Consider the following 13,276-nt stretch of genomic DNA (forward strand, 5'->3'; position numbering starts at 1 on the left):
CATGATATACTTAAAGGGATGAAAGGGAAGAACCTACAACCAAGATTACTCTACCCGGCAAGGATCTCATTCAGATTTGATGGAGAAATCAAAAGCTTTACAGACAAGCAAAAGCTAAGAGAATTCAGCACCACCAAACCAGCTCTACAACAAATGCTAAAGGAACTTCTCTAACTGGGAAACACAAGAGAAGAAAAGGACCTACAAAAACAAACCCAAAACAATTAAGAAAATGGTCATAGGAACATACATATCGATAATTACCTTAAACGTGAATGGATTAAATGCTCCAACCAAAATACACAAGCTTGCTGAATGGATACAAAAACAAGACTCATATATATGCTGTCTACAAGAGACCCACTTCAGACCTAGGGACACATACAGACTGAAAGTGAGGGGATGGAAAAAGATATTCCATGCAAATGGAAATCAAAAGAAAGCTGGAGCAGCAATACTCATATCAGATAAAATAGACTTTAAAATAAAGAATGTTACAAGAGACAAAGAAGGACACTACATAATGATCAAGGGATCAACCCAAGAAGAAGAAATAACAATTATAAATATATATGCACCCAACATAGGAGCACCTCAATACATAAGGCAAATACTAACAGCTATAAAACAGGAAATCGACAGTAACAAAATAATAGTGGGGGACTTTAACACCTCACTTACACCAATGGACAGATCATCCAAAATGAAAATAAATAAGGAAACAGAAGCTTTAAATGACACAATAGACCAGAGAGATTTAATTGATATTTATAGGATATTCCATCCAAAAACAGCAGATTACACTTTCTTCTCAATGGCACACGGAACATTCTCCAGGATAGATCACATCATGGGTCACAAATCAAGCCTCAGTAAATTTAAGAAAATTGAAATCATATCAAGCATCTTTTCTGATCACAACGCTATGAGATTAGAAATGAATCACGGGAAAAAAACGTAAAAAACACAAACATATGGAGGCTAAACAATACATTACTAAATAACCAAGAGATCACTGAAGAAATCAAAGAGGAAATCAAAAAACACTTAAGAGACAAATGACAATGAAAACACGACGATCCAAAACCTATGGGATGCAGCAAAAGCAGTTCTAAGAGGGAAGTTTATAGCTATACAAGCCTACATCAAGAAACAAGAAAAATCTCAAATAAACAATCTAACCTTAAACCTAAAGGTACTAGAGAAAGAAGAACAAACAAAACCCAAAGTTAGCAGAAGGAAAGAAATCATAAAGATCAGAGCAGAAATAAATGAAATAGAAACAAAGAAAACAATAGCAAAGATCAATAAAACTACAAGCTGGTTCTTTGAGAAGATAAATTGATAAACCATTAGCCAGACTCATCAAGAAAAAGAGGGAGAGGACTCAAATCAATAAAATTAGAAATGTAAAAGGAGAAGTTACAACAGACACCGCAGAAATACAAAGCATCCTAAGAGACTACTACAAGCAACTCTATGCCAATAAAATGGACAACCTGGAAGAAATGGACAAATTCTTAGAAAGGTATAACCTTCCAAGACTGAACCAGGAAGAAATAGAAAATATGAACAGACCAATCACAAGTAATGAAATTGAAACTATGATTAAAAATCTTCCAACAAACAAAAGTCCAGGACCAGATGGCTTCACAGGGGAATTCTATCAAACATTTAGAGAAGAGCTAACATCCATTCTTCTCAAACTGTTCCAAAAAGTTGTGGAGGAAGGAACACTCCCAAACTCATTCTATGAGGCCACCATCACCCTGATACAAAACCAGACAAAAATACTACAGAAAAAGAAAATTACAGACCAATATCACTGATGAATATAGATGCAAAAATCCTCAACAAGACACTAGCAAACAGAATCCAACAACACATTAAAAGGATCATACACCATGATCAAGTGTGATTTATCCCAGGGATGCAAGGGTTCTTCAATATACGCAAATCAATCAATGTGATACACCATATTAACAAATTGAAGAAGAAAAACCATATGATCACCTCAATAGATGCAGAAAAAGCTTTTGACAAAATTCAACACCCATTTATGATAAAAACTCTCCAGAAAGTGGGCATCGAGGGAACCTACCTCAACATAATAAAGGCCATATATGACAAACCCACAGCAAACATCATTCTCAATGGTGAAAAACTGAAAGCATTTCCTCTAAGGTCAGGAACAAGACAAGGATGTCCACTCTCACCACTATTCTTCAACATAGTTTTGGAGGTTTTAGACACAGCAATCAGAGAAGAAAAAGAAATAAAAGAATCCAAATTGGAAAAGAAGAAGTAAAACTGTCACTCTTTGCAGATGGCATGATACTATACATAGAGGATCCTAAAGATGCCACCAGAAAACTACTAGAGCTAATCAGTGAATTTGGTAAAGTTGCAGAATACAAAATTAATGCACAGATATCTCTTGCATTCCTATACATTAATGATGAAAAATCTGAAAGAGAAATTAAGGAAACACTCCCATTTACCATTGCAACAAAAAGAATAAAATACCTAGGAATAAACCTACCTAGGGAGACAAAAGACCTGTATGCAGAAAACTATAAGACACTGATGAAAGAAATTAAAGATGATACCAACAGATGGAGAAAGATACCATGTTCTTGGATTAGAAGAATCAATATTGTGAAAATGACTATACTACCCAAAGCAATCTACAGATTCAATGCAATCCCTATCAAATTACCAATGGCAGTTTTTACGGAACTAGAACAAAAAATCTTAAAATTTGTGTGGAGACACAAAAGACCCTGAATAGCCACAGCAGTCTTGAGGGAAAAAAACGAAGCTGGAGGAATCAGACTCCCTGACTTCAGACTATACTACAGAGCTACAGTAATCAAGACAATATGGTACTGGCACAAAAACAGAAACATAGATCAATGGAACAATATAGAGAGCCCAGAGATAAACCCACACACCTATGGTCAACTAATCTATGACAAAGGAGGCAAGGATATACAATGGAGAAAAGACAGTCTCTTCAATAAGTGGTGCTCGGAAAACTGGACAGCTACATGTAAAAGAATGAAATTAGAACACTCCCTAACACCATACACAAAAATAAACTCAAAATGGGTTCGAGACCTAAATGTAACACTGGACACTATAAAGCTCTTAGAGGAAAACATAGGAAGAACACTCTTCGACATAAATCACAGCAAGATCTTTTTTGATCCACCTCCTAGAGTAATGGAAATGAAAACAAAAATAAACAAATGGGACCTAATGAAACTTCAAAGCTTTTGCACAGCAAAGGAAACCATAAACAAGACGAAAAGACAACCCTCAGAATGGGAGAAAATATTTGCAAATGAATCAACGGACAAAGAATTAATCTCCAAAATATATAAACAGCTCACGCAGCTCAATATTAAAAAAACAAACAACCCAATCCAAAAATGGGCAGAAGACTTAAATAGACATTTCTCCAAAGAAGACATACAGATGGCCAAGAAGCACATGAAAAGTTGCTCAGCATAACTAATTATTAGAGAAATGCAAATCAAAACTACAATGAGGTATCACCTCACATCAGTTAGAATGGGCATCAGCAGAGAATCTACAAACAACAAATGCTGGAGAGGGTGTGGAGAAAAGGGAATATTCTTGCACTGTTGGTGGGAATGTAAATTGATACAGACACTATGGAGAACAGTATGGAGGTTCCTTAAAAAACTAAAAATAGAACTACCATATGATCCAGCAATCCCACTACTGGGCATATACCCAGAGAAAATGGTAATTCAAAAAGACACATGCACCCCAATGTTCATTGCAGCACTATTTACAATAGCCAGGTCATGGAAGCAACCTAAATGCCCATCGACAGACGAATGGATAAAGAAGATGTGGTACATATATACAATGGAATATTACTCAGCCATAAAAAGGAACGAAACTGGGTCATTTGTTGAGACGTGGATGGATCTAGAGACTGTCATACACAGTGAAGTAAGTCAGAAAGAGAAAAACAAATACAGTATGCTAACACATATATATGGAATCTAAGAAAAAAAAAAAAAAAAGGTCATGAAGAACCTAGTGGCAAGACGGGAATAAAGACACAGACCTACTAGAGAATGGACTTGAGGATATGGGGAGGGGGAGGGGTGAGATGTGACAGGGTGAGAGAGCGGCATGGACATATATACACTACCAAATGTAAAATAGATAGCTAGTGGGAAGCAGCCGCATAGCACAGGGAGATCAGCTCGGTGCTTTGTGACCGCCTGGAGGGGTGGGATGGGGAGGTGGGGAGGGGGGGAGACGCAAGAGGGAAGACATATGGGGATATATGTATATGTATAGCTGATTCACTTTGTTATAAAGCAGAAACGAACACACCATTGTGAAGCAATTATACTCCAATAAAGATGTTTAAAAAAAAAAGAAAAAGAAAAAGAACTTGCTGTATAAGAAAAGAAATAAAATAAAATTTAAAAATTAAAAAAAAAAAAAAAGAAAAAAGAAAATGCTCAGCTGCACATGTGGTCAGTAAGAAGACTGTGGAACATGTAAACACTCCACAGAAGAAACATGTGCCCTTCGTCGGTATTTCACCATTGTCACTGATAGATCCGCTTGAACTACACGGTAAGTTTTAGGAACAAAGTACAAACTGCTTTGATGAGAACTTTCATTCTCTTCTTTAAGAAAACCCCCAACTCTGAAGTTCACCAATTTTTAGAAATCTATTTATTCAACAAGTAGTTACTGAGTACCTACCCTGGGCAGACACTGAGCTGGGCTAAAAGCTGGGGCTTAAGTACTGGACATGACAGGCAGGACCCCTGACCTCACAGAGTTCATGGTCCAGCCAAGGTGGGAGCGGGACCTCTCCCTCTCTGGCACAGACGTGACAAACATCCTCTTCATCCAAACAAGGTCACTTGTTAATGGATCCCATTACCTCCCTCATACTTTTTTTCTTGACTAAAAAAATGTTTGATAATTATCTGCCTGGTAGAATTCTGCAATTAGGCTCATTAAATAAGAGAGTCCAATGTTCAGAGAAGTCAATTAAGAATGGCAAGAGAGAGAAAGAGAGAGAATTTTAAAATTCCATGCAAACCAGGTATGGACCTGCATTGTATCAGACTCAGGAAGGGCTGTGTGAACAGAACTTGGCAGTTAACATGGGTCCCAGAAGGTGGATACCATGCATTTGGGAAAGCAAGGGAGATCCCCAAATGATTCTCTTTTGCAAAAAGCAGGCACTCAGCCCAAAGAGACCTAGGAACTAAACAGCAGGGAATCACATTTAACAACTGAACAAGGGTCAAGAAACTCAAATTGCCTGGGAGACCAAAAATCAGCTACAGCCTCTGAGTAAAGCCAGAAACTCAGCATAGAAAAGAGATTTCTGAGGGCTGGCTTGTGATACTCTCCCAGAATGGAGGCAGAACAGAGAAGGCAGAGGGCCAGGAAGCAGGAGATGCTGACATTCTTCCTGTGTGGGAAGGCAAATTTGCCGCCAGAGTACTGAATCTACTCATCAAATATCTGCAATTATTTCAATTATTCCTTCAGTGAAAATCATTTGGGATGTTAGCGATTATTCGATTCTCTTGGGAAAAGAGACTGCAAGTATACCGCAAGGGCTCAAACAAGTGAACTGATTATCTTCTGTCACTTGTTCATTAAACCAACATTTAGTTTAGGTGCGGGAGGTATAAACGTGACCAAGACCTGAGTGGGAAGCCTCGTACTTCCAGACAAGAGGATGAAACTGAGGAATCAGTGGTATAAAGGCAACGAAAAAACAAATCACAAATGTTTAGACTGTTTTAGAAACAGTCTAAAAGAGTAAAAAATAAATTCCAAAAAATCAAATAGTTCGACTCCCTGCTCTTTTTAAAAAATAACCCCACCTTGGCATTATAGTTCAGGAGTACTTTAATCTCAGTATTTTCTGATGCAGAGAAAATAAAGTGAAATTATAGGTCACTGAAGAAGACATGAAAGGGCTGTGCAGTATAATCCAAGTATCTATATTTGTTCTCCAGTGTGCCAGTTCATTATACTATTTTTATCCCGAGTTCCAAATTATTACATCTGATGCGCAGAATTCTGAAGGTATTACATATTGACCTCAAAGCCTCATTAGAAAATGAAAAAAAAAAGAAAAAAGATTGTTCATGTCTCAATTTAAACACTTAGCTGGCTGTTTTATAACCAGTTCATCTTTACATTTAGGGTCCCTTTCAGGTGAAGGCCCAAGGCAGCTCCAAATTTGACACAAGGGCTAGCAAACAAGAGGTGCTCAATGCCCATTTTAAAATAAAAGCTAGTTTAAGATTATATCAATTGCCATTTTTTTCTAATGGCATTTTTATTCTAATTATCTCAGTGCCATTGCTTGAAAGAATCTGTTTTTCTCTTGGATTAAGAGTTAAATAGGAAGAAAGTGGGAAAGGACAACAATTTATTCAGAGCCAACCAGGTGTGAAGGATTGTGAGGCTTGTTTTCTCCTTTCATCCTCAGAACACCTTATGAGACAGGTAGTATGAGAAAGAAGCCAGGTTCAGAAGTGCTCAGTATGGTCACACAGCTCATAAGTGACAGAGATGAATCTGAACCCAGGTCTGACTCCCAAATCTAGGCTATTTCTAGCTGACTCCTTGGTTTTGCGGAAAGCATTCTACTGTTCTTAAATCATGTTTGGCTTTCAAGAACAGGAAGTCATTTAACCAGCAAACAATTGTCACAGTTTTAACATTTATCTGAAAAAAGCTAGACTTTACATCTGTAGCCCGACAAGTCTGACACTTTTACAAATTTAACAAATAGATCAAATTAAATGTTTTTTAAAAATTCAGGAAAACACACAGCCTCAGCACAGCTGGGATTTTAAAAACCAAACACTGCTTAGCATTTATATGGCACTAGCAAGACTAGGGCCCTCTAGAAGTTCACTACTCTTCAAATGAATCTGATAACATCCCTAAGGCAGAGACTGCCTGGTGGACCAAGAAGAAGAAAAAGTAAGCCTAAGTTAGAAAGCTCAAAATAAATAATTGGAAAGGACATAAATCCTTCCTTAGTTGGCTTTATTCCTTTCTAATAGGTCAGTGGTTTTCAAAGTGTGTTCCTGGGAACCCCAGGATTCTTTTGAGGAACTTCAGGGGCCATGGAGGGGCCAAAAAGGAAACTGCGCAAAGTCCTACACCTTTTACCCCTACCTACTCCAAACAGCTCAGTTATCTGTCTTACACAGATATCATATGTGATAATATAATATATAATTATATTCTAATTATATAATATTTATATTACATAATATCAATATTATTGATATTATATGTAAAAATATATGGGGGGGAAAAGACAGATTCCAACTTTTAAAAAGTTTGAAGACCTCTGCTAGTGTGTTATGGCAACAATTAAATGGGTATGTTAACATTTCCCCAAAGGAAAACTGGGATAAGCAAGCTGGGGTTCTAATGATTACAGATCTGAGAGCAGGCGCTTTTTTTCTGCCGTGGAAAGTTAACTCGAAATGCTTTAAGATTCAAAATGTGCCTTTAAAAAAAACAAGTCATGAGTTTTTTTAAAATGTGTGGTTGGGAAGGATGCTGTTTATAAAATTACAGAGCATACACGACGGCATGGGGTGCCCACAATACACTCTGCAACGGGGCCAAGATCATTAACTTGTTCCCAAGACAGCGTGTTTCTTAAGAAGAGCTTCTCTTGCAACTGCTCCATTCTAAAGAAAAGACAGACACCTTGGTCACTTATGTAACAAGGCAGCTAATGATGGCACCTCTTACAGCCCTGGGAACGATATTTAGAGAAGGACTGTATACCTGATGCAAACTTTGCTCAATAGCCTTGGTTCCCTTTTCACAACTAGAAACAAGATCAGTGATGTTGTGCATTAAAAATCCTAAAAGTCTACTGACCATAACTGTCCCTTCTCTGGAAAGAGCGTGAGCTTTGGATTTAGACAAACCTGAGTTCAAATGCTAGTCCTCCCACTTACTGACCATTAGATTGGGTTCTTTAACTTGTTCAAGCTTTAATTTCTTTATCTTTTAAGCGGGGATAATACAACGTACCAGAGAGGATTGTTGTGAGGAATGAAGACAAGGTGGCAGCCAACACGTCCACAGCGCTTACCGTGTGCCAGGCACTAAGGGCTTTGCATAGATTGTCTATAACTACCTCCCTTTTACAGATGTGGAAATTAAGGCAAAGAGAGTTTAAGACTAAATAAAATAATACAGGTAAAAAGTCAACCACAGAGTTGCCAGACAAGATGTTCAACTCATGTCAGTTCCTCCCTCTCCCCCATCTTCCCCTTTGAAACAGCATAGCCATGTGAATTAAAAATACAATGGGAAATCAGGGCTCAAGACACTGGATTCAAAATGACTCACTGGATGTCACTGAGAAATGACTAAGTCTCATCACCCACAGAAGCAAGAGCACCACCAGTGTGGGAACAGCTATATGATTGCTTAGGGACATATGCAGGCACAAAGCGTCAGACTATAGTGTAACAATCATCCAATAATCCTTCCAACCTCCCAGTTCTCCTTCCAAATACTTTGCTATTTGCTCTCTTTCGTTCCCTAGTCCATTAGAACCTAATGGACTATATCACAATAAAGTCTGTCAGGGTATGAATGCCACTCAGGAGTCCCCAGAGTCTATACAGTTGGCCCCCTATATCCACAGGTTTCCCATCTGAGGATACAACCAACCCATCCGCAGCAGACAGTTTCATTTCAGTCATTGCTGACATTCCCACTCCTCTACCTCACATATCCAGAACTGCACAAAGGTTCTAGAGGTTTTGCAAACTACTCTGGTCTCCAAGCTGCTCTGCTGGCTACTGCTGAGCTGCCCCCTTTGTGAGTCTACAGTGGAATGCACTCACTCATGCATTAACAAAATTTACTGAGCAGCTACTATACTCCATACTCTGCTCAAGGAACTGGGTATACAACAAAGAAACAGGAAGATGAGACTGCTGCCTTCCCAGAGCCTCCAAAGTTCCCTGAATGCTGAAGGGTCTGTTCCTTCCTCAGGCTGCAGAATCTCAGCCATGGCTGGCAGTTCAGGTGGCCCAGGCACAGTCCCCCCAGGCACAAAACACAGCCACTCCCTCTCTTCCCACCACTTACAAGAAGCCATGCTACCACAGCAGGACACTCCAAGGAAGCCTGTCTTAGGACATTGTTCCTGTCTATTTCTCTCTCTCTCTTTCTTCTTCTCCTATCTAAGCATCAGGCACTCAGGAGCTCAGACTTTCAGAGAACAAAAGGCAGGAACTTTAGGCAACACAAAACTCTGCAGAGGACTTCCCTGATGGCGCAGTGGTTAAGAATCTGCCTGCCAATGCAGCGGACACGGGTTCGAGCCCTGGTCCAGGAAAATCCAACATGCCGCGGAGCAACTAAGCCCATGACCCACAACTACTGAGCCTGAGCTCTAAAGCCCGCAAGCCACAACTACTGAGCGCACATGCCACAACTACTGAAGCCCACGCGCCTAGAGCCTGCGCTCTGCAACAAGAGAAGCCACCACAGTGAGAAGCCCGCGCACCGCAACGAAGAGTAGCCCCCGCTTGCCCCAACTAGAGAAAGCCCATGCACAGCAACGAAGACCCAATGAGCCATAAACAAACAAATAAATAAATAAATAAATTTATTTAAAAAAAAAAAAAAAACTCTGCTGAAACAAAGGCGTTGAAGAGACCTGGCTGCTATCTTGGGATGAGAATAGAAAGGGAGGGGAAAAAAACATGAAGGAAAAAATACACACACACCCAAACACAAGTACCCCCTTACATTAGACTGCCACATATAAAGGCTTTTCTCCTAGAAAGAAAATGAGTTGCTTTCATTTTGAACAATAAGACAAAGTTTTTCCTGAATCCAACTGTGCACCAAAATGTTCACCACTGCTTTAAAGTGTTATGCCTAGTACAGTACCTGGCATATGACAGGTGAGATGGATACATGAATGGATGGATAGAATAACTCTTTCCTTCCTATAAGCCATACATCTGATATGCGGGAAGTTGAAAAACAACTTATGGATAGTTAACCATTCTGAGACATCTTCTTTTGAACAGATGAAGCTATACTTAGGGCATAAGCAATATAGGAAAAAATGTAAATGTATTTTACAACGTAGAAGCATGGTAGAGGAATTCTTGCATCAAGATGTAACAACATAAGAATCAAATTGTAAAAATCCAAAGTAGTTCATTTTTTCCTAATCATTTTTATCTCACTTTTTATTTAGCATAACAAGGACTGACATACAATGAAATATTGACTTTATCATATATTAATCATATCGCCTGGGGAGGTATATTCACCTTTAAAATGGAGAAAATAGTATCTATTAATTATGGTTGTTTTAACAATGACAAGAGATAGTAAGGGAGAGCACTTACTATGATGGCTGCTAAGACACTCAAGAAATGTTTGAAACACACACACACACACACACACACACACACGCAGAGTCTTCGAGCCCAATCTTGAAGGTCATACATATATGTCCACAAATTCTAAGAAACAGTGAAATCTTTCCATCATCCTGCTAATCCCAATAAAAACATTTGTAGCAGACAAGGAGTTTTACTGATGTTCAAATCCTATATTTTTTACATTTTTCATATTTTGGTCTTTCAAAGCTTTCTATAAACAATAATCTAAGGCAGAGTCCCTTGAAGAACCAAACTATGTGTTTTTATACTTAGAAATTTCAATGAACTGGTTAAACATCTGAATCATATTTAGAATCTCTAGTTAGACACTGAAGGTAGATAAACAGCCCAAATCTTTCTTACCAGAGTTGCCCCAGACTGTGTGGACAGCTTCCCAAACCTACTTAGCATAAAACTTGTTTTTTAAACAAGAAAATAAACAGATTAATTCTCAAACACTGGAAAATTCTTAAACCGATAAAAACTTGATTTGCTTTTTAAAATGAAGTAATATTTCCTTTTTCTTGTTTTCAAATTTAAATATTAAGTTCTCACAAACTTGTACTCTTCTACTTGTTCATAAAGAGATCACCATTCTAAACTATAAAACAGTTAACATCATAAACAAATGTGTTTTTACTAAGGTGTGCTCGCAAAAATTACGATAAAAATAGCCTTATGAGCATTTAGTTCATTTTTTTTTACAATAATACTAGCTTTTTGATTAATAAGTTTTTTTTTAACATCTTTATTGGAGTATAATTGCTTTACAATGGTGTGTTCGTTTCTGCTTTATAACAAAGTGAATCAGCTATACATATACATATATCCCCATATCTCTTCCCTCTTGCATCTCCCTCCCTCCCACCCTCCCTATCCCACCCCTCTAGGTGGTCACAAAGCACCGAGCTGATCTCCCTGTGCTATGCGGCTGCTTCCCAATAGTTATCTATTTTACATTTGGTAGTGTATATATGTCCATGCCACTCTCTCACTTTGTCCCAGCTTACCCTTCCCCCTCCCCGTGTCCTCAAGTTCATTCTCTAGTAGGTCTGCATCTTTATTCCCGTCCTGATATAAGTTCATTCAGCCCTAAAAAAATTGAAGTTCATCTCCCATATCTGCATAGAAGCCAGCTTTTATCATTTATTTTAAAAAATCCTTTCAGCAAAGTATAATCTATCATCTTTCAAATCAAAGGAAGTAATTACACAATTTTATAACTTTCCATGAAAAGTTAATTTCTTTCCAATGTCTATTAATTTGATTTTTATTCTCCCGGGGACATTTTTTCCCTTTTATCCAGTAACCTAGTATGAAGGGATTGCCCACCCAGAACAAAGAGTTGGTCCTCTTATAGTCTTCATTAAAAATATTTCTCTCAGAAGTAGCCTCATCTTCTTCAATTCCAGGATCTTTCACCTCAGTGTTTAAACCCTATACCAAGTACCTTCATGAAGGAATTAAACGAAGGGTAGGAGACTCTCCATTCCACTCTGGTCTCCACTATTTATCTTATTACGTTGGCACTTAACTTCTCCCACCCTGAGCTGTCCTACCTGTAAAGTGGACATAGTAATTACCCCATAAGGTCAGGAGGGTACTGCAATGACAAAAGGGGATAAATAGTACTAAAATGCTTTAAAATGTTCACAGAAAATATAGAAATATAAATATAATTTAGAAATATGTATTTCATTGTATAGAAATACAATGTCACAAAACTAAAAGTAGCAAAAGATTGCAGTAGTTCTTTATACAATGCTCTTCCAGTCTACACTCTTCAAATCCAATATTACATAATACTATTTGATATTAAAAGACTAACATTATCTAGAATTAGAGCTCTGACAGCAAAACACGAATGCTGATGACTTAGTATGTGATACTGCATCGTCATCCTCAATGCTAAATCTCTAACTTGAGCAAATGTATTGATTATGATAAAGTTCTTAGTGAAAACTGTATAACAATAAAATAGTGGAAGAAGAGTAAACCTTGATTAATCAAAATGCTTAGAAAAGAGGAATCTACTTCTCGATCACAGCCCAGCATCAATGACTCCAATACCCATTTTGGAGAATAAAATTCTCCTGATTTCAGCTTACCGAGTCAACATTTACTTCTTACTACTGATATCTGAGTGAAGGAATAGTATTGTTTTCTTAAAGAGTTTTCTTTGATTATGATTAATCAAGGAATCTAAAAAATTATAATACCTAGTTACTTACTAAATATTATAGCATACTAAATATACAGAATTTATAATCCCTCTACAGTTTTCCCACTAGGCTTCATCAAAGACCCCAAAACTATGTGGTTCAGTTTCAAAAATTAAACCAGCATTTCACTAACCATCTCTTCTGGTGTCAAAATTATTTTACACAGCATCTCTTTTAAGACATCATTTTATTTTAAAGCTTGGCATCTAAGGTTTCTAGTTTTATTACCCCTCCCAAGTGTTATAACAGTTTCTCCTTTCATGGTGAATTTAAAATTGGAGTGAAACTTACTTTCTTGTATTGCATTAAGAATCTCTGAAAAGTCCACATCACTCTTTGGCCCGTCAGGTAGTATTTGCATATCCAGCTGGTAGCTTTGCAAATCCACACCTCCTTCTAGAGAAACGAAAGATATTCATGGAGTTTGCACTGGTTATCAGACAGCCCAGCATCAGGGTCCCAAGGAGAAGCAATGTCAAAATCTAAAAAGAACAGCCAGCTGGTTTGCCAATGATCCTCCCACGTGGACAAATGACTTTTAAAAAATGAGGAACATTACCAGCCATTTGC

The 13,276-nt window shown here is 37.9% G+C and overlaps 1 protein-coding gene across 1 annotated transcript in view; it reads right to left on the bottom strand.

Annotated features, from left to right (window-relative positions):
- The window catches only part of ANO4 (anoctamin 4), a 470,138-nt gene that overhangs the window by 205,183 nt on the left and 251,679 nt on the right, over positions 1–13,276 (bottom strand). Inside the window, exon 5 of the mRNA XM_061204482.1 lies at positions 12,998–13,102. Within this exon, the coding sequence (XP_061060465.1) occupies positions 12,998–13,102 (105 nt within the window). The remainder of the gene's footprint in view (positions 1–12,997; positions 13,103–13,276) is intronic.

The sequence above is a fragment of the Eubalaena glacialis genome, chromosome 11, assembly GCF_028564815.1.
Source record: "Eubalaena glacialis isolate mEubGla1 chromosome 11, mEubGla1.1.hap2.+ XY, whole genome shotgun sequence".
NCBI classification, from domain to species: Eukaryota; Metazoa; Chordata; class Mammalia; order Artiodactyla; family Balaenidae; genus Eubalaena; species Eubalaena glacialis.